Source organism: Malurus melanocephalus, unplaced genomic scaffold (assembly GCF_030028575.1).
Source record: "Malurus melanocephalus ecotype Western Australia unplaced genomic scaffold, MMel_1.1 scaffold_6, whole genome shotgun sequence".
Lineage (NCBI taxonomy): Eukaryota > Metazoa > Chordata > Aves > Passeriformes > Maluridae > Malurus > Malurus melanocephalus.
In genome coordinates this window covers 650,081-669,531 of record NW_026623238.1, presented here as the reverse complement: position 1 = coordinate 669,531, position 19,451 = coordinate 650,081, and the positions used below count along the sequence as shown (strand labels likewise).

Sequence of the window (19,451 nt, the reverse complement as noted above, 5' to 3'; positions counted from 1 at the left end):
TTTAAGGTTGTATGACTTGCAAAATATCTCCAGAATGCTTAGCTACGGAAATAAGAAACCACAAAAATATTCAATTCCTAATTCTCATCTAGTAACAAATAGGAGATAATGGGATCTAATKTCTGATTGTGCCATTTATTGTTCACATGCTTTGCATAAGTTCTGTTCCATTCAATCCTTTCATTCGTGACAGAAGTAGAGAGACATGGAAAGAAAAAAATAATTTTTAGATTTGCAGAGAACTAAGTTAGGAGGGACTAATGCACTGGAAMACATGGTCATAATCCAAAGCAGACTTGAGAAACTGGAGTGGTAGTCAAGGGAGAAGAAGGGTGTCATTCAATAAGCAACCCTTAGTAATTAAGAACAATCATAAACTACAGGAATRAAGCATGGAGAACAGCAGAGTATGGGTAAGCAAAAGTCCTTGGAGGAAGGATCTGTAAGGAGATAGTAAGTCAGACAACTTTGTGCTGYTGTGGAATAGTTAAAGACAAATAGTATTGTTTTACTATAGCCTGCAAATGATAGGAATTAATTCTCCCAACTGATTCAACATCAGTGGTGCCTCAGCAGGACTGCTGCATTCAGYTTTGGGCTTTGCAGAAAAACAAGATACTGAGGTGGGAACCAAGGGAGATCAATAAGGTAATGAGAAGTCTAGAAAATAGGATCTTTGAGAAAATTTTGGAAGAAATTAGGTTTCATTTGCAAATTGGGACTGAAAGATGAAAGCAATCTTTGAATTTTAAGCACCTTTTCAGCCCTTTTATTGCATGTACCATATTACCTAAAAGGTAGACACAACTTGTTGAAGCTTGCTATAATGCACAGACTAATATGGRTACATAATTTTAAGAAAAAAATAAAATAACAGTAAAAGGAACTTCAAAACTTGGAAAAAGACACAAATTGCGATAATCAAACCTATATTATTTTTCTGTCTTACTTTTAAAAAAATRAAGTACAACTTAGAGTTGGCTTAATCAAAAATGCAGAAGAAATGTAGTATTTTTAAAAGCAAAATAGCTGTCACCAGAATATACTGAAGATATGCCAGGATTTTTATGATTTGGAAAGTACTCTGTATAGCTGCTTTTCGAGTTCTTGTTTGTTTCTGAACGGGATCAATTTCTCACTTTCTGCACAGGACTGAGAAATCATCTGGCTTAACTAACAAAGGGCAGACCAGAGGACTTGGGTCTCTACARCAACCTGGTAATTGTGGTTTAGAGATTTATTTTATTGTAATTAAGCTATCATTATAACAATCAAAGAGAGAGTGTGGTTTTGTTGAGGTTTTCTTTAATTTGTTTATTTACCTTACACATTTAAATGCAATCTGCAATCAGTGCCAACATTCTTCTTGCTTCTCTTTGTGATAGTGTAGGCCCTGATGCCTCAATTTCTTTAGCATGAACAGAGCTATGGGCCAATTAAAGTAAATAATAGGGCAGTGTAATAAACAGAATCACATCATGGTTGATGTTGAGAAGGACTTCCCAAGTCATAGGGTCTAACCCCTGTCCTCAAGTAGGGACAAAAAGAGTGGATTTCCCAGGGCTGTGCCCAAGGATGGAGACTCCACAACCTCTCTGGGCAACCTGTGCCAGTGCTGGGTCACCCTCACAGTAACAAAGTGYTTCCTGATGTTCAGACAGAAGCTCTYGTGTTTCAGTTTGTGCCCACTGCCTCTGGTCATGTTTCTCAGCCAGGTGGCCACCAAAGTATATTGGAACATGCCTGTTCGTCCCCATATGCAGGACTTTGCCCTTCATTGGTCCAGATTCTCCCCCGATGTCTGGGACCAGGATTCCTGAAGATCTGTCTTGCTMGTAAAGGCTAAGGCATRGAAGGCATTCAGTAGCTCAGTCTTTTCCATGTACTGTGTAACAAGATTTGCATTTTGTTCCACRATGAGTCCATGTATTCTCTAATTTTCCTTTTGTCACCTATCAATTTATAGAAGCCCTTCTTGTTGTCTTTGACATYCCTAGCCAGATTCAATTCTGGCTTTAGACTTTAGAATTTAACTTTTCTAAACTCACCTTAAAACCCACWCAAACAAAGGATGCATTTTTAAAATTTTTATTTCCACTGTTGTTTGCATAGGTCATAAACAAGGTGTCAGATACACATTTTAGAATAGAAAAATGTGTTAGTGGCTTGAAAATGCAGAGCTTATATAGTGTCACTTTTAATTTAATTGCAAATTGATAATTGCTCTTTCCGTGTTAATAACCAGAGTCCATTATTCATTTTGTGKTTTTTTTGTTGCTCAAAGTAACTACTGCTTTGGGACATGACAATAATATTATCTCCATAAAATCTTACAGTAAAGTTGGTACAGATTCTGTGGTGGTTGTAGTAGAATTTCCCCTACCTGGTTTCCCTTTATATTGCATATTTTATATTTGTTTGTTCTTGCTGTGATTCTTTTTTGTTACCTCTTGATATATCTCATGGGAATTTGCTAATGGTTATCTGCCATCTGTGTCAGAAGTCTCCTGTGAAGGATACAGTACCTTGAAAATTATGGTCTTCACTAGGAAAGAAAGGTTCTAGCAGCACACAGTCTGTAGTGAAGCAATGGAGCAGTGAAATACTTGGCTCTGCTCTCATCTATCTCTCTTAGCATATCTGCAGTATTAACGACCTTAGGTGGTTGTCTTTGGGAAAAGTGGCCTCTTTGGTAAGGAAAAGGATAGAAAAATTCTGTTCRTTTATTCAGAAAGAACCAGTAAAARTTAAATACTCAAGGGATATAAAATGATTTGTATACTTTTAGGAACAATTAGTTCGGTTTCAATTGATACCCGCACTCTTACTTTKTTTTGAAAGCATGCCTTATTTTATTTGGTTTACTTACCTTAGCAGGAGAGTCGTCTTCTGCATGCGAAATTCCAGGAACACAGTCTGGTTCTACAGCAAATACTTCAGCACAAGTCCAGCCACCAGCACCAATGCCAAGGAAATCACAAATAGTAAGTAGAAAATTTGGCATTTGATTTTATTAATCTTCTGCATTCTGTCAAACAGCACTGTAGATATGTTAGAGTGACTTGCTATGGAGAAAATGTGAGAACCATGAAATGTACAAGGCCTGTATCCTGTGTTTAAGTATGCATGTCAGTTGTACTAAATAGTTAYGAAAACTGTTTTTCTTGGAATTTGTAAAGGATAGTATGTGATTTTAAACTTAAAAAAACAAACCAAACCAGTTGGATTCTTTGCTCATGTCCAAACGTGACCAAGACAGCCCACAGAATGTATGGTTTGACTTACTGAAGACAGATAAACTTTATGAATTAGTGACTCGTAAGTGAGCTTGGTGAGTCACTTGTATTGGCTTTATTCTCAGTCTTCAGTGAAGAACTCTTGTGCTWTTGTAAGAGATGCAGATATACTGACAGTTGTTCACGTAGATAGGTGAAATGACTTCAGACAAGACTAGCAGGAGTCAAGCTCATAATAAAAGAAATTGATTCTTTGTGCTGTTGGCTCTCAGCATTCACCTGGTGACAGGAGAGAAATCTCTTGGTAAGCATATCCCCAACAGAAGGTGGTGAATTCTATATTTTTCTTCTCCACCCTCCCCCAACCCTACAGTGAGTGTTAGAAAAGAGATACTGGATTTAGAGGGACTCTTGATCCGATTGTGTGGCCTTTTTATACTCTTTACTTATTATTTTTAATCTAGGACCATAAATGGTAACACACATTAGTGCCAGTACCTGTAATCTTGTACTGCTGTAGGTAAAGGGATGTACTTCCAGATATCAGTGGAACTGTAYATTATGTATGGGTAGCTTGGTCTTCAGTCCCGGCTTTAATTTTGTGTTGCTTTCTTATGTGAAAGACATAAAAGATCCATGTCCTTGATCATGACAGTATATTTCTGCAGGAWGCAAATCACAATATAGAGAGCCTGTGCTTTCTGATCTGCTGTATGTAACTAGGTCTGGGCTGTTTCATACATTCTGTTGTAGGAGTGTGGTTCAGTGGTAAATAATAAACAGAGAGGTGGGAGACATGCTATTCCTGGCTCTGCAGTAGTCTTATTTATGGCTTGCAATGAAAAGAGCTGCTTGCTTCAGTCCTCTGTCTCTCTCCCTACTCCATTTTTTGTTAACCATATCCACTGAAGTAGCAACTCTCCAGGATGAAGTTCAGTGTGTTTGTGTGCAYAGCCTTGCACAGTGGTCCTGAGCTCACAGAGCCTCTGTTAACAGTTTCTCATCTGATAGTTCTGAGAAGCCTCAGAGGCATCATCTTGCATTAGTTGGGAGTATAAAGTTTTCTGGTTTCTTGCTTCCYCCACTCTTATTGTATCAAGATACTATCCATGTTGCATTAAAATAACCTTCAGGTTYTAGGCCACAACAAAATTAAATTGTCTGACTAATGTAATTGCTTACATTGTCATAATTAATTTGTGAAGCTGTTGGATTGTGATCTTAATTTCTGTTTTGTGTGCTGGAATTCAAGTGTGAACACTGGTTGCATCCTTTCAGCACATCTGAAACAGCTCTTTACCTGTCTTTCTATATAAATTGAAGTTGTAGTTTCTCTATGTTGTTCTCTCCTTGTTTAAAATCTTTTAGGACAAATTGATTTAGCTATGAAGGGATGGGTTGTCCTGGCTAGTTTTGATGTCAGTGTCTGCAATGTTTAACATTAATTGCACATAATATGAAGAACTTATCTGACTCTCCAGCTGTCTCTAGGTCTTCAGTAAGGTGAATTCTGTGACYGAGCAAATCAGCTGGGTGAGAAGTAAGGGAATACCTGGCTCAGGAGTGTGTGCTAGTTAAGGTGCTTTAGCTAAATCAATCTAGCTAAAGCATCTTAGCTGAGATTTAGTCAAGGGCCTCTCAGCTAAAGAGCTTTAGCTAGATCAGTATAGCTAAAGTTCTTTGGCTAAATTGCTCCATTTAGCCTTATATTCCAGGCTCTTTTGCTAAGTCTTTACCCTGACAGGGAATCCAGAGGCCAGTCCAGATTTAGAAAATTATTGCAGAACTGCTCCTTGAGTACAGAAAAGATAGGTCTAGTTGTACATGCACATTTAYCCAGTGGCTTATCTCCTATGCAGTGCGTTTACCCAATAGCCTGTTTATCAGGTAGAAATTCCTGATTCACCTTTTGTTTTCTTTTTTTTTTCCCAATGTGATATTTAGATTTTTGAAACCATATTGTTGATACATGAGAAATTTCCCTAGAAGATTTTATTCCTCTGGGAATGAGACCTATTTTGATTTTCGTGCCTTCTAAAGAATGAGAAATACCTGTAATTACTGCAGTTTGAAGTTAGTAATTATATCACTGTTGTACTGATATGAAGCTCTTTCCTTTTGACCTAAAAGGTGGTTGTGGGTCAGACTGTCACTTGTCTGAGAGGGAGCATCTGGAAAAATTTCTGTGCTGCGGTGTCAGGCTGGCAGCTCACAGGGGTGAGAGAGCCTCAGAGCGTGCCTGCCCTTGGCAGGCCAGAGCTTTATTTACATTAGAATTTGTACTAGAATGCAAATGGATGCTTCTAGGGGAACATAACAGCCATGCTGCCTCCATCCTTCCCCATCCACATTCCCTTTTTTTCTCGGCATGGTTCTYAGCTCCAGCAAGATGGAACAGTATGAGTCTGCTGGGCAGTACTGTCCTCAGCAGAGCATTTTGCTGATGGAGAGTAGGAGAGTTGTAAATGGAGCCTCTTGTTCCTTTGCAAGCTTCCTGCTCCATGACTGACCTAACCAGAGATTGGGACCAGTCACTGGGGGACTCCAGAATGGTGATGAGGCCATCGTTTCCTTATCCCACATGGAGCCTCTGTCCCAAACAGCTGTTGTACTAACARCCATCTCAGATCTAAATGACACTTAGAGCTCTGCTCAGGCATCTTAGGGTAGAAAGGAGCAATTTTTTCTTCCTATGGCTGGGAAAAGTTTGGACTCGCGGTGGAAAGATTTACACTCTGCCTTCAGGTCCTGAGCATTTTCACTTGTGCTGGGTTGTTTTGCATGGAAAAAATGTGTAGGCAGCCTGATTGTTGATCTGCARCAAAGAATGAGGAGGCTGAAAAGAAATGCAGCAGCAGATTGGTTTGCACTGGAAAAGGTGTGAGATGAGGRTGGTAGATTCTGTGCTATCAGAGCGAAACAATTTTGGTATCCCTTCACACAGAACACAGCTAGGACTGAGTCCCACTGCCRCATTGGAATATTGCAACTCCTACCTAAACTTTCCCTTTGAAAGAGCTGCCAAAAGACTCCTGTGGCTGCCAGTCCTCAGAGCRCTGCTGGGAGGCAGAGGATGTTTTGGTGTGTTTGCACACTACTGAAATGGCTTTAGCAAATTAAGAAGGGGCATACTGGCAGGTGGCTCAGGCCTCCCTCTGATAATGCTGCTGCTGTTACATTTGCACAGAACTTGATCACGCCATCTTCTGAATAAAATCATGCTTACTGCAGGGCTCTGAAAACAGGTTTGGGYGAGCCAAAATGGAAAATTTCTAAGGGAAACATGGCCTATGTTATTGACACAGTGGCTCTAAAAAGCTTTGGGTGGTGCCAAATTCAGCCTGAAGCATGAGCACCAGCATAAAAGATGTAGCTGAACTCTATCAAAAATAGCAGTTGGAAGCAGTTCTGAAACTTTCTTTAGAAAACTTCAAGTCTACTTTGTCTCTTCTGTGCTGTATTATTCACATTCAGGGTTGTTTGGTTTTTTTTTCATTTCAGTCAAAAACTAAACCCAAGAGAGTAAAAGCAATTTACAACTGTGTAGCAGATAACCCAGATGAGCTGACTTTTTCAGAGGGAGATATTATTGTAGTTGATGGTGAAGAAGATCAGGAGTGGTGGGTGAGTATTTTGCATTTTCTGTCAACACACTTTGAAAGAAAGAAATCTTAGAGGTTGACACTCACTTCAGAAGATCCCCTGCTGAGTTTCCAAATAACAAGAAAAGTTCAATCTCATGGAAACCTGAGATGAAMTTTCAAAAGTAAAACTTCAGTCAAGCTTTTAGCTTTTCTCATTAAGRAAAAGAAATAAAATCTTATTAGGAGGGTTTACAATACACTGGGGACATGGTCTGCATGATCCAGAAAATTTTTGGTGCGGTGTCAGCAATTTCAGAACCTRTTATTACAGATGCTGTATAGTGTGCTTCAGAGGAGGGCTTTGTATTGTCCTAAGTCTTCAGATGACTAGGACTGAGTCTACTTGAGCTGGGAAACCATATCAACTGCTTACATTCCAGAGTCTCCCTGGCTAAAGCAAAATCTTGGAAAATTACTTCCAGATTCTTGGAAACACTTGCCTTAATCTGTTAGCTAGTGAAGAACAGAGCTTCAGATTGTATCTAAATTGACAACAATGCTGTATAAACCCAAATAGATTCATGTAAAACCTGAAACTGTTGAAGCTTGATTCATCCTTTTGCCTTGCAGTGATTGTTAAAGAAGGAACTCAGCAGAGGCCAAATGTGGGCTGCCAGGTATTACAGGTTATTCTAGAATTATGCAGTAGTGGTACTGCAGTAAGAGGTTTTATACTCAAAGAACTGARTAAAACTTCTGCATTTGACAAAAACCCAGCCTACAGTCAAACATGCATCCTGTAGGACTGAATTTTCCTATTGGCAGAAGAAAAATATCACTACTGAAGACAGGATTTGGTGGGAGGCTTGCTGTACTACATGCAGGAAGGTCACTGGTATTCATTTTGGTGATACTGAAATGTATTTTGAGATTTAACTTGAAAAATGTCTGGACTCTTTCAGATTGGTCATATTGATGGAGATCCCAGTCGGAAAGGAGCTTTTCCTGTATCATTTGTGCACTTTATTGTTGACTAGATTGCTACTGACAAGTGGAGACATTTCTCATTTCCAGCGGTCACAGAAATAAGTTTTGTTCTATTTCATTTCACCTACCTATCTGCAGCCACCTTGCCAGAGCACTGCCCAAGTCCTAGGTACTGTAGCATACTTTTTTATTGCCATCGTTCTGATTTTGGGACTTTTAAAACTTTTTTCTATATGAAAACTTCTCATAAGCAGTTTACACTTTTAAAAAGAACAACTCTTACTGTATTTTTCAAGGTGAACTGAAAAGCTTTAACAATCAAATTCCACGTGTCTGAATATCACAACACTATGAATGTTCTTATGAATCAATTCACTGTAATTTTATTCTCCCTTTTGTAATATGACAGTACAGCAGTTCAGTGTTGCTTCCCCAGTCAAAGAAATTGTGTGTGCATCTACCAGGGCAGTGAATTTTTCCWATTCTCACACCATTTGAAGTGCAACATGCAAGATGCTGCTGTGTTGTTCTGAAATGGACTCATTTAGTGTCTTGCCTACTGGCTGTCATCAAGGATKCCAACAGTTGCAGAAGAAATTGTTTTAATCATGTGTCTTTGGCCAGGTAAAAGTAAAAAAGTATTTCAGTTTATCACAGGAGAAACTTCTTTCTTTTAGAATGGATGTAGATATTTGCTTAAAGTTATCTGAAATCTGTGTTAGTCGTTGAACTTTCTAGATCTAATTTTGTGAGCTTGAGACTGTTTCGTTTTTCTATGCTGCACGTGTGTAGGACCTGTTTTTTGAATGTTCTTTATGTATATTACATCCATTTTGGTCATTTAATGTGACTACTGCTGGTTAATTAAACTATGGCAATATTAATGAGTTACTACATTAACTCAAGGATTTGAAAACTGCACTTCCTGAAATGTACTTAACTATGATGATGGATTGCAGAGCATTTCTTACACTTGTTTCATTATAGCATTTAGACTTTGTTTTTAAATTCTTGAATTTTCCTTAAATCATCCAGCAATGTGTTCATAGAGAGAACATATTGGGTGGAACACTTAGGTGATTATCCTYGGTCAATAAGATACCTGACACCTCACAAGTTCACTACGTTATGTTCTGGTTTATGAAATTTGTGTGCCACTACCTTGCAAACAATGCTAGTTTGCCAACTCACTCTGTATTTATATACTATACCCACATATATGGTAGCTACACTGTTGTTGAAACTTCTTTTACTGATTTGTGAACCAAGGCTAGGCCATGTATAGTTCCCAGTTGGTTGATGGAATATAAAACACCAATACAGATCTAACATCATTTTGATGTTTGCATATTGTGAAATTGTACCAGGTTTTGCTTATGCTACAGGAAACAACTGAGGCATAGGATACGAAAAGTCAATGTCTAGGTCACATTGGCTTTGATCACGTTTTGTGAACATTGTATCTCTAGATTTATCAAKAGAACTTTGAATTTCTGGCAAATGGTGCTTAAATTGGCCATTTCATATTGGAAGGAATGGAAAACAGGCCACCACCACCATCTGTGCTTATTTGGAGAAAAACGGCGTTGCGAAAGTGCTGGAAGAGCAACACTGATCTCACCCTGTATCACCTTTCCTGAATGGTACCGTTGGTTGATGCCTCTCGGGCGTGTGGGTACAGCCACGTAGATGTATAACTCTCACTTCCTAGATGCTGTTGCTGCAGTATAAATGGGGAACAAACTGGAATGTTTCAAGATATTTTTATTGCAAGTTGAAGCAAATTAGTCTGTATTTTCAAAGTTCCCAGTAAAATGATAGAGTAATAGTTTAGCACTACAGTTTTATTCACTTACTGATACGTTCAGTTTGCAACACTATTTTGTATGTTTCTATCCCTGATAGAGTCTAGAGAGTAAATGGGCATATTATTTTGCACAGATCTCCTAATGTACAGTATTTTTAACACAGAATCTTATAGTGTATGTAACAATTCGTAAAGTTAAAAAAATGATGCAAATTTCCCTTGAGTTCTGCTAGAAGAGGAATAGAGTAAAATGTCACAACTTTGTTCACTGGTCACTTAGAAACCAGGAAACTTGTAGATTACAACTTAATAGTACTAACAGTGCAGACAGATAAAATCCCAAGGACCAATAAAAAGCAGCTAAGCAAAATTTATCACTTGAATTTTTGTGCTTCATGAAAGTTTTTCTCCTCTGGCAGAGAAAAGCTAAATTCTAGAGCCTGTAGATATCTATTTATAATATAAAATTAAGAATTTTAAGTCCAAAATTTTGACGTATTTCATACAACTTTTCAAATCTGATTCAAAAAAACTGTTAATAGACAAACTATTAGGTTGCTGTGTTAACTGTTTAAAAAGGAGCAAGTGACACTTAAAATGCAGCTTAGAATGCTATGAGATGTATAATATTCAATTCAGTTGTTTTTATTTTGTTTAGTTGCAGAGCAACTGTATATATTGTATAACCTAAAATCAACTCTTATTTTCAATGTCCTGGATGCAGTGATTTATAATTAGAGCATGATTAATAAATTTTACTCTTGTTAACCAGTCAAATGTCTGGAAAAATAAAACTACTTTTAAAATSACTTTTTCTGCTGCTGTTCCTTTGCATTGCTTAAACAATATTTTTTAATGTATAAAAATGGCAAATAYAAACAAGTATCACTTGAGGAAAATATGTACATCTTGTGGAATTTAGCTGAACAGAAGAACTGTAGATGGCACACCTGAAATTAAATTAGAGGGGTAAAGTACCAAAGGACTCCCTCTTACCACTTAGCTTTTGTTTTTGTTCTGATATCTGGGTTAAGCAGAATCAAAGTCTGTATTAACAAATTGTTTCTCAGACAATGAAGTAGAAGCAGGTGTCAGTTTTATTTTACATTTCTGCAATATTGACATTAATATACAAAACATGATTTAAGAAAAAAAAWTGTGTTAAATATAAAATTCTGTATTGTCCTGGACACTGAAGGTGGCATTGTCAAGTCATGTCTTGGGAATGCCAGAGTACCATGTGCAAGGCTGTGTGGCTCTTCTTTGCACAATAAGTCTTTCCTACAATTGTGTGTGGCTCCAACCCATCCGTGGCATCATGAGGAGCCCTGGTGCCTCCCACACAAACATTGCTGCAGAAGGAAATCAGGACTTCTCCGACATTAGAACTGAATCAAAGGCTGTAGACAGCACTTTGCAAATGGCTTGTGCTTGTTCCTAAAAAATCCAAACATACACRTTAACACTTTCTGAAGAACTTCTAAACTTCTCAAAACTCATTTAAAACAGAACGTGTCCTTCACTTTGCTTTGTGAGACCAGATTTGTGTGGCCTGCAACGAAACGTGGTACATGAGCTCTTTCAAACCAAGTCAGAGTTGCTGACTGTCAGCACAGCACAGTACCAACATTCAAACATCACTTCTTGTGTTCCCCCAGTGCTGCAAGCCAAGGGTCTGTGTCATCAGAGCATCCTGACAATAAACTCTCCAACTCTTAAGAAGGAATCACCTCTCTTGCTTACAAATATAGCTTCAATTACCAGAACTCTTACTCCATCCCTCCCTGCTCTGTATCTTYAAGAGGTTTGTGTCTTTGGAAATAAAAGTGGAGATTGTCCACAGGAGCTGCTATTGCACTCTTTAGGATGGAGAGGGCTTTCTCAGGTGAATACACTCACTGACAATTTTAAGGAATGTAGGTGTTTTCCTCAAAGCTGATCCAATGCAGTCAGCAGGGCCATTCTCCCCTCCTCAGCCAGCACACATTTATACTCTTAAATTAAGCAATCTCTTCYGCCAAAAAAACTTCACAAGGACCTTGGGTTTTAAACTCTCCCTTTACAATCAGAATTCCAATACCTAAATTAAATACTGTAAGCATAAACTCTTACCAAACTATTGCACTGATATACCCAGAGGCTGCATTCTTCAGAGGCTGCATCTGTTGTCTTCAAAGCCAGTAAACTTTTTCCTGCTCCCAGACCATCATCATAGCAGACCATCCTYACAATCAAATAGAGAGCATGCCTGTGTAACACGTCCTGAAAGCAMATGGCAAATAAATGTTACTCTGGAACAGTGCAACAGCTATTTCARTTTCCCATGTTTTTATTCTCACTTACAAAAGAATACTTCAGATTTATTTGCAGAAGGAAAGTATTCCTTGTAATTTTTTTTTTTACTTCAGAGTTCAGTCAAGGTTTTTGAAAGTGGTGGTTTAGCACAACTTTAGTTTAAATTTTTGCTTCTATTTTAGAAGTGCATTCCTATGTACACTATGAAGAAAAGCTGAGAGAGYTGGAGTTGTTCAGCCTGGAGAAGAGAAGGCTCTTGGGGAGAGAAGGAGGGTATCTGAAGGGGGCCTGCAAGAGAGCAGGAAAGGGACTTTTTACAGAGGCATATCGTGACAGACAAGGGATTGGAATGGCTTCAAATTGTGCAAGTGGTGAGGCACTGGAACAYGTTGCTAAGAGAAGTTGTGGATGCCCCATTCCTGAAAATGCTCAAGGTCAGGTTGGATGGGGCTTTGAGCAACCTGATCTAGTGGGAGGGATCCCTGCCCATGGCAGGGGGGTTGGAACTGGTTGGTCTTTCCAATCCCTTCYAACTCAGCCCCTCCCATGATTCTATGATGACATTCCTGGCCATACTATGAAAGTTCACATTCGCCCCCCTACCAACCCTCACTCATTTTCCATGACAAGTAGGACGCTCCTTCTGACACAGAGGTAACTTAAAGCAACTTCTTACTTTTCCAGTATTTTTCCAGACAATACTGTCTCAGTCTTGGAAAGATATACACTGTTCCCAGAAGAGGGTATAGACAAGGTCAGTTGCTTTGGGAGGCAGCAGCCATGTCGTGGTAGCCAGGCTATTTGTGACCTAAGCCACAGGATATATCCTGACTCTTCTACAGATTCCATCTGGAGAATTCTACTCTCCATCAGAGCTGCCATGTTTCCACCACAGTCCCAACACTTCTGACTCTGGCCATTCCAAAAAGTGATTGTAGAGGCCACTCAGTGCAAGGTCTCTGCAGCCCTACCCTACACTAAGCCTTTCTTCTGGAGTTATCCTACCCTCTGATCATACTCATCAGTTTATTTCAGTCAYATCACCTCCACGGTCTTGGGAATTCAAGACAGCTCTGTTTGCATATTCATGACATCAAACACCTATCCCTGTCAGATGAGGATCTAAAGAAATGCCCACTTTGATACAGAAGCTGTAAAAAGGGGCAGTGAGCTTGCGGCCTGCCTTGAGACCCTGGAGGGAAAGCCCTCTACCAGAGCCCTAAGGTCACCTTGACTAAAAACATTTCCATCCCTAATGCTCACTTGACTCATTGCTCACACTGCTSTCACCATCAGCAACTATCACTGCATGTTCAGGGCAGCGGGAGCCCACCTGGAACTTACTGGATCCACCCTCCCAGTTTTGTATGAAAGATGCCAAGACTTCACCAAATTACTAAAAACACTCTAGGGTTTTTGACTTGCTTGAAAATTTCTTGAAAATTGCTACAATACTTATATGCATCTGGWTTATCACAAAAAGAGGGATAACAGAATTCTTGTAAATTAATTTCCTCCCCTCCTTTCAGTATCTTGGAACTCTGTGAAAAGAATTTGGTGATCTAACACACTAAAGGACAAATTAAATGCCAACAGTGACACAGATGGAAAAAGCCAGAATTTGGGAAACAATGCAATGCAATAAATTGYCAGTGCAAGCTAGCTTAAACACGAAAGGCTTTATCAGCTTTTGCATGCTTTCAGTTTGAAGACAGAAAATGATGAATGAAAGTCCTAAATTAGCTATTTGTCCTTTATCAAAATACAAAGGAATTTAAATAATAGTGTAACCTATGTTTTTAATGAGAATTAAGAATTTAGAAGGCAGCAAAAACAGAATCCAAAAGAATTCWAAGTCAACTACTACCCTTCSTCCCAGGCACTACAAACAAGTGTTTTATTCTCTGAAGGGACCAAGAGAAACTCTGGCTGTCTTCAGAGCATTCAGCTACTGAGCAATGGTATTCTCCATCCTCATACTTGAGGCTTTTATGAASAGGCATTGCTGGGTTGTTGATGGGTCATGGCTTCATAAGGCCAAGTATTTATGGTATCTGGGGCTCTGAGGGCAACCAGAAGGAAACCACATGGCTGCAACACAAAGCTACACAAAGAAAACTGGTGGGCCCTSGGGAAGAGACCGGATTTTTATTTTTAGCAAAGAAGCTACTTGAAGTGCACCAAACGAAAATAAACTACATGTAGGAAATGATGCAAACAAAAAGTAGGCTTGATCAATAAAGTGGAATCATGAGGCTTTAATGCTGAAGTGAACTCTTAACTCTTGAATTAGGAGTGCAAGGATGGAACTTAAAAGAGCTGGACAACTCAGGTACTCTTAAAAAAACACCATCCTTTGTTTTTCCCTCTTCACAGAAACACCAAGAGAAACTGCATTACTAACTCAGGCTGAAGAACCTATAGTCTTGGCCACCGCAGTCACACTACTTTCCCCCATGAGAAAATGGCAGGACAGCCACAGAGGAAAGAAGATGTGCCCAAAGAGCATTGCCAAAGGCTCRCTTGCCTTTCATCTGGTGCTCTATCTCAAAAGGAACGGCTTTTTGTCGTAAGTCCAACCAGGAAAAAACAGACAGCCCTGCAGAGATACCACATGAAGCAGTGCTGCTGGGRGAGCTTGTTTGTTTGACTTCTGCTTGAAGTCAGAAATGACATTTTGACTCACAGATCATCTACCAGAGAAAACAATGACAAATTTCCAACTCTCATCAGAAAGACACATTTAGGAAGCACTTACATACTGATCAGATGTGGAGACTTTAATGCCGTATTTGGAAACTCCCATAATAAACTCCTCTTCACCTGGAACAAAAGGTAACTTTCCATCTTGCTTTGGAGGGAAACAAACAAAAGCCTTTAGTGCAGACAGAAGAACATGAACAATGAAGACACATAACAGAAAATGTATTTATGTGTACTTGGGTCCACTGGGTCAGCACCACCATGAACAGATCCTGCTGTGTGGGGTCTGCCCATCCCTCATGCACTCATCCAATCTCCTAACATTATGTGAAATACATTCAGGGGAGACTGGACATTAGGAGGCATTTCCTCAGAAGGTGACCAGACACTGGAACAGGYTTCCTAGAYAGGTGTTTGAGGCCTCAAACCTGTAAAAYGTTTAAGAGGCATTTAGACAATGCCTTTTACAACACATTTAACTGTCAGYCCTGAAGTGGTCAGGCAGTTGGACCAGTGGTCACTGTGGGTCCCTTCCAGCAGAAACACTCTATTCCATTGTGTTCTATTCTAATCTAAATATTACATGGTTCCAGAAGGGAATTTATCATCTCAGGGGAGAGTTTGGCCCTGTGGTCAAATTAGGTCAGCTGCAAAATCATGCATGGCCTATCATGCTGCACTGACCCAGGTGATCTGTGTTCCACACTGGCAGTACTTTTGCTGTTTGGCTGCAAAAGTAGTTTTAGCACATCTTCAGATTGTTGAAATGTCAAGTTGCTGAATGATAAACAGACATTCTGTGCTTTTAGAAAGATATAATCAACTACCTAATGAGAACAACTAGTTATGGCTTTTAGTACAAAAATAAGTACAACCAACCAGAGTTTGGCAAGGATGAACCCTTATTCAGGTTCTTTGGTCACAGGTTCATGAGTGATTGCAATCAGAAACWTGACATTGTCCTCTATGGGAAAAACTTTTACAGTACTGAGGAAATCTGGAGGAGATATTCCTTCCTGGATACTAATCCTAATAGTGCTGGAGGCAATGTAACAGCTTTCAGCTAGAACACTTGTTCARTAAAGACTCATGAAAAGGGCCCTGGCTCTGAGCCTGCTTCTGCAGAACAGTTCTTTGGGCGCATCTTCTCCAGTTAGTTAAAATGTTAGAACTGTGTGTGATGGCTTTTGAGACTCAAAGCTTAACCGTTATGTATGTCACTTTCTCCAAGTAAGTCTAAAATGCACAGATCTCAGACCACAATGAAAGGAACACACCTAAGCTTAACATGTTTTGACATGGTATTGCCTTCTGTAACCCACTTACCTGTGCAACATCTATGTAATTTATCAAGTCCAGTGGCCCTTCGAGACTTTTGCTCTCATTGTATTTCAATTTTTCAATGGCACCAACATACTTAACTCTGAATTCTGCACATGTATCAGAATTACTATTGCTTTGTCCTGCAACAAAGTAAAACAAAGCCATTCTGAAGACTTCCAAAACTGCAAGGCTGTTCTAGTTGCTGTTAACAGGGCAAACATACTAAATTCCCTAATTTTTCAGAGTTTGATCAAACACTTGTCCTTATCACAGTATATTAACTCCTTTTTATTGAACTGTCCTGCRTTCATTTAGAAGACACCTTGGTAAAGGCAACAGTTCCATATGAAACCATGATACAGCACTGTTTATACCAATTCAACTTTGGAATTAACAACCTTGAAACAGARAACGTAGAAAAGCTGCTTTTACTTCTTGATGTATATTTATGTTTGACCCAACAGTGATACACTGTAATCTAGTGACTAAAACCAAGAAAAATCAAATCTTATTTCCATTATTTTGGTGCAAATGTAAACTTAGAAAAGCAGAAATCAGCCATCCAAAAAGCTGTACCATATTTATGCTGGTAACAGACTGGTAAGACAGCTAAGTTTTTCTTCCTCAAACACTTTACTTTGAAAACAGTAACTTAATCCTAGATACATAAGTAATAATACTTAGAGGCCTAGGGCTATGCATGCATTAGTCACCAGAGTACCTAACAGATCCACTCGTATTACTGAAAATACTAATTTCAACTTTTCCATTTTCTGCTGTTTTATACAAACACACATAGAGTTAATCCTGCTCCATTCATATCAGCCCAAGCTCTGATTACATACCTGAACTTTTTGTGGAGTCTGTATCTAGACTGGCCACAGTACTAGACCTAGAAAGTCCCCCAAGACTGGAATCTACAGACTAAAAAAAAAAAACAAACCAGCATCATCAGAAAGTTCCTGAGAATGTATTAACAATGCAGTTCTATATGTCCTGCCTAACCCTGTTTTTTAAAAAGACCCTGTTGAATATGTTGCAGTTACTTCAGCATCACTGTAAAATGGGGAGGAAAAAGCAGTACCACCCGTTTCTTTCCTGAAGTTATCTTTCTGCCTCAATGCAGATTGGACTGATAAAAGTTCAACAGGAACCTCTGAGAAGTCCACAGGTATTTTGAAAGGTRGAGGGGAAATGACAGAAAAAGAGAAATTTAATGCTATGCCCAGACAAAAAGGGAAAATTAATCTTAGGGTTATTCCAAACTTTTCTGGTACTGTATTTTAACCTGAAAAATTGACAACCACATGCTTATCATCAAAACTTGAAATAACATAGCAATGCAGAGAAAATGAAACAGCACCTTGGAAAATCCAGAATATTCAACTCATTGTTTTAGAACACWTAAGAAAAAACAAACAAATTATTCAAAATTAAGAATACTTTTAGAGATACTGAGAAACAAAGTGGTTCTGAAGGATAAACTCATTCTTGGTATGTAGCACCAGGCACTATCTTTAAAGACAAAATTTAAGAACAAATGTGTACTAATTTCTCTTCCAAACCTTACTATGTGCTGCCAGAAAATCTTGGGTTTTTGCGTTTCACTGTGGAAGTGACTGAATATTCATCTCAGAATACATGGGCTTTATGATGAATAGATATTTTTAACTCTCATAACAATCTGAGGGATGGAAGTAGAAAGTTCTCCTTGTCCAATATGGTATTTTATGGAAATCACATCCTACCATCAGTGCCAGTGAACCACTGAACTGTTAACTTGTAACAAACAAAAATGCTTCACAAAGAGAATAAACACCACATTCAGCTTACCTTGCTTTTCGTGCTGATTTCACTGCTTTGTGAGCTGCTRCTGCTGTGTCGCTTTTTTCCTTTCCTAAACATTTTTTCATAATTGGATCAAGGAAGATCTTCTAGGTAGAAAAAATAAAAATGAAAGCTTGTCATATCATCAGGGGAAAGAGGTCCAGACAAACACTCATGATTGTGTCCAAAGCGGACAAAAAGTGAAAACTTGTACAGGACTCTGTGAGTGGAGGTAGGAATTTTAYTCTGGTACTGTTCACATGTGACTGGGGAAAGTTTCTCAAGCTCTCTGCTAAAACTTCCCTATCCTTCTGAACTGTCAAAAACCGCTACTACCCAGTTTACAGACTGTTGCAAGGGTCGGTTTCTAATGCACATACAAATCTGAATCATGGCAAAATTTAAAATTTGTATTTCCACCAAAATGCATTAGATTATTTTTATTTGTGACTACAACATAAGTGCCCTATAAAGTGCATCCAGTGAATTTCCCACTCCAATGACTGTGTTTCCAGTTAAACAAAAAAAAAAAAAGGGCAAAATCTATCCCCCATGACCAAACACACCCACCCACCCACACCCACAACCAAACAAAAAAAACACAAAAACCCCATCCCAACCTACTTCTGAAGAACTACTGATTGGAATATTCATAAAAGCAGCCATTACTATGGAACATATTTCTGAAAATTAAAGCGAGATGCATGGTACATTTACTGCATTAGAACTGAGTTGCTGGGAGTTCTGAGAGCATTCAGAAGCATTTTTCCGGTGCCTGCCCTGCTACCACTACCTTTCTACACTTAACATTTGGCTGCCGGTGTCAAGCAACAGAATGCTGCTGTCACTGGCTCCCTGTCGGGGAGCGCTCAAACCCTATTTCTCAGCTTCAGAGACGAATTATTTTCATTACAAAACTTCATAAACTTTGAGCAGGTGGAAGAAGGAGAACAAAGGAAGATGCCAGCCCACGGAAGACAGCTCGCACTGCAGAAGATAATGTAAGAAGCAGAAGGCGRAGCTCAGATGTGCGATGCAGCGATGGATCACAGGCCCTAGGCCGCCGCTGTGGCCGTCACTAAGCAAACACTGGGTCCCTGGCGGGCTAAAAGCCACTCCTGGCATCCAGCTGTGCCCAAGGCAGAGCGGCCCCCAGCACATGCCGCTCCCCCGAGCCCCCAGCATGGATCTGCCATCCTGATACCTGCACAGCGCCCGCAGCCGCCACAGGAGCGGCCCCGCCGGTTSTGCCAGCGGCCTCCGCGCACGGCTCAGCACCCGCTGCACCCCGAGCGCCCTCAGAACTGAGGGGAGCCCTCGGCAGCTCCTGCGCGTCCCGCGGAGCATCTCTGACCCCACGGCTGCGGGGAGCGGCCCGGGAAGCCGGGCAGGACAGCACCGCATCCTGCCTTCGCTTCTCCCCCCCCGCTCCTCCCTCCGTACCCGGTCGATAACCCGACAAGTGCCAGAGCGACGTCCCCGCTCACCGGGCGCGCTGGGCCCCGCTCGCTCCCGTTCCCGTTCCCGTTCCCGTTGCCGTTGGCGATGTCGCCTCCTCTCCCGATGCCGCTCCCTCTCCCAAAGCCGCTCCCTCTCCCGATGCCGCTCCCTCTCAAAAAGCCGCTCCCTCTCCCGATGCTGCTCCCTCTCCCTCTCCGTTCCCGATCCGTTCCGGGTCGCGCGGGGCGG

General features: G+C 40.1%; 2 protein-coding genes across 5 annotated transcripts in view; one reads left to right on the top strand and one right to left on the bottom strand.

Annotated features, from left to right (window-relative positions):
• Nucleotides 1–10,427, top strand: part of ASAP2 (ArfGAP with SH3 domain, ankyrin repeat and PH domain 2) — an 83,980-nt gene extending 73,553 nt beyond the window's left edge. Inside the window, exons 25-28 of the mRNA XM_057371568.1 lie at nt 1,151–1,218; nt 2,875–2,984; nt 6,738–6,860; nt 7,783–10,427. Coding sequence (XP_057227551.1) covers nt 1,151–1,218; nt 2,875–2,984; nt 6,738–6,860; nt 7,783–7,857 — 376 coding nt within the window. The 3' untranslated portion in view covers nt 7,858–10,427. The remainder of the gene's footprint in view (nt 1–1,150; nt 1,219–2,874; nt 2,985–6,737; nt 6,861–7,782) is intronic.
• A 266-nt stretch (nt 10,428–10,693) lies between these two features.
• Nucleotides 10,694–19,330, bottom strand: ITGB1BP1 (integrin subunit beta 1 binding protein 1). 4 transcript variants are annotated; one of them, XM_057371529.1, is made up of 7 exons: nt 19,250–19,330; nt 17,769–17,869; nt 16,781–16,859; nt 15,939–16,075; nt 14,668–14,760; nt 11,727–11,876; nt 10,694–11,051 (listed from the first exon to the last, which is right to left on the bottom strand). In XM_057371529.1, the coding sequence occupies exons 2-7, from the start codon at nt 17,838–17,840 to the stop codon at nt 10,980–10,982; spliced, it is 603 nt and encodes a 200-aa protein (XP_057227512.1). In that variant the 5' UTR covers nt 17,841–17,869; nt 19,250–19,330; the 3' UTR covers nt 10,694–10,979. The 4 variants fall into 4 exon arrangements, with proteins under 4 accessions (XP_057227512.1, XP_057227521.1, XP_057227530.1 ...); XM_057371538.1 differs by having other exon boundaries at nt 17,769–17,866; nt 19,250–19,325; XM_057371547.1 differs by having other exon boundaries at nt 19,206–19,259.
• Between the last annotated feature and the right edge of the window lie 121 nt (nt 19,331–19,451).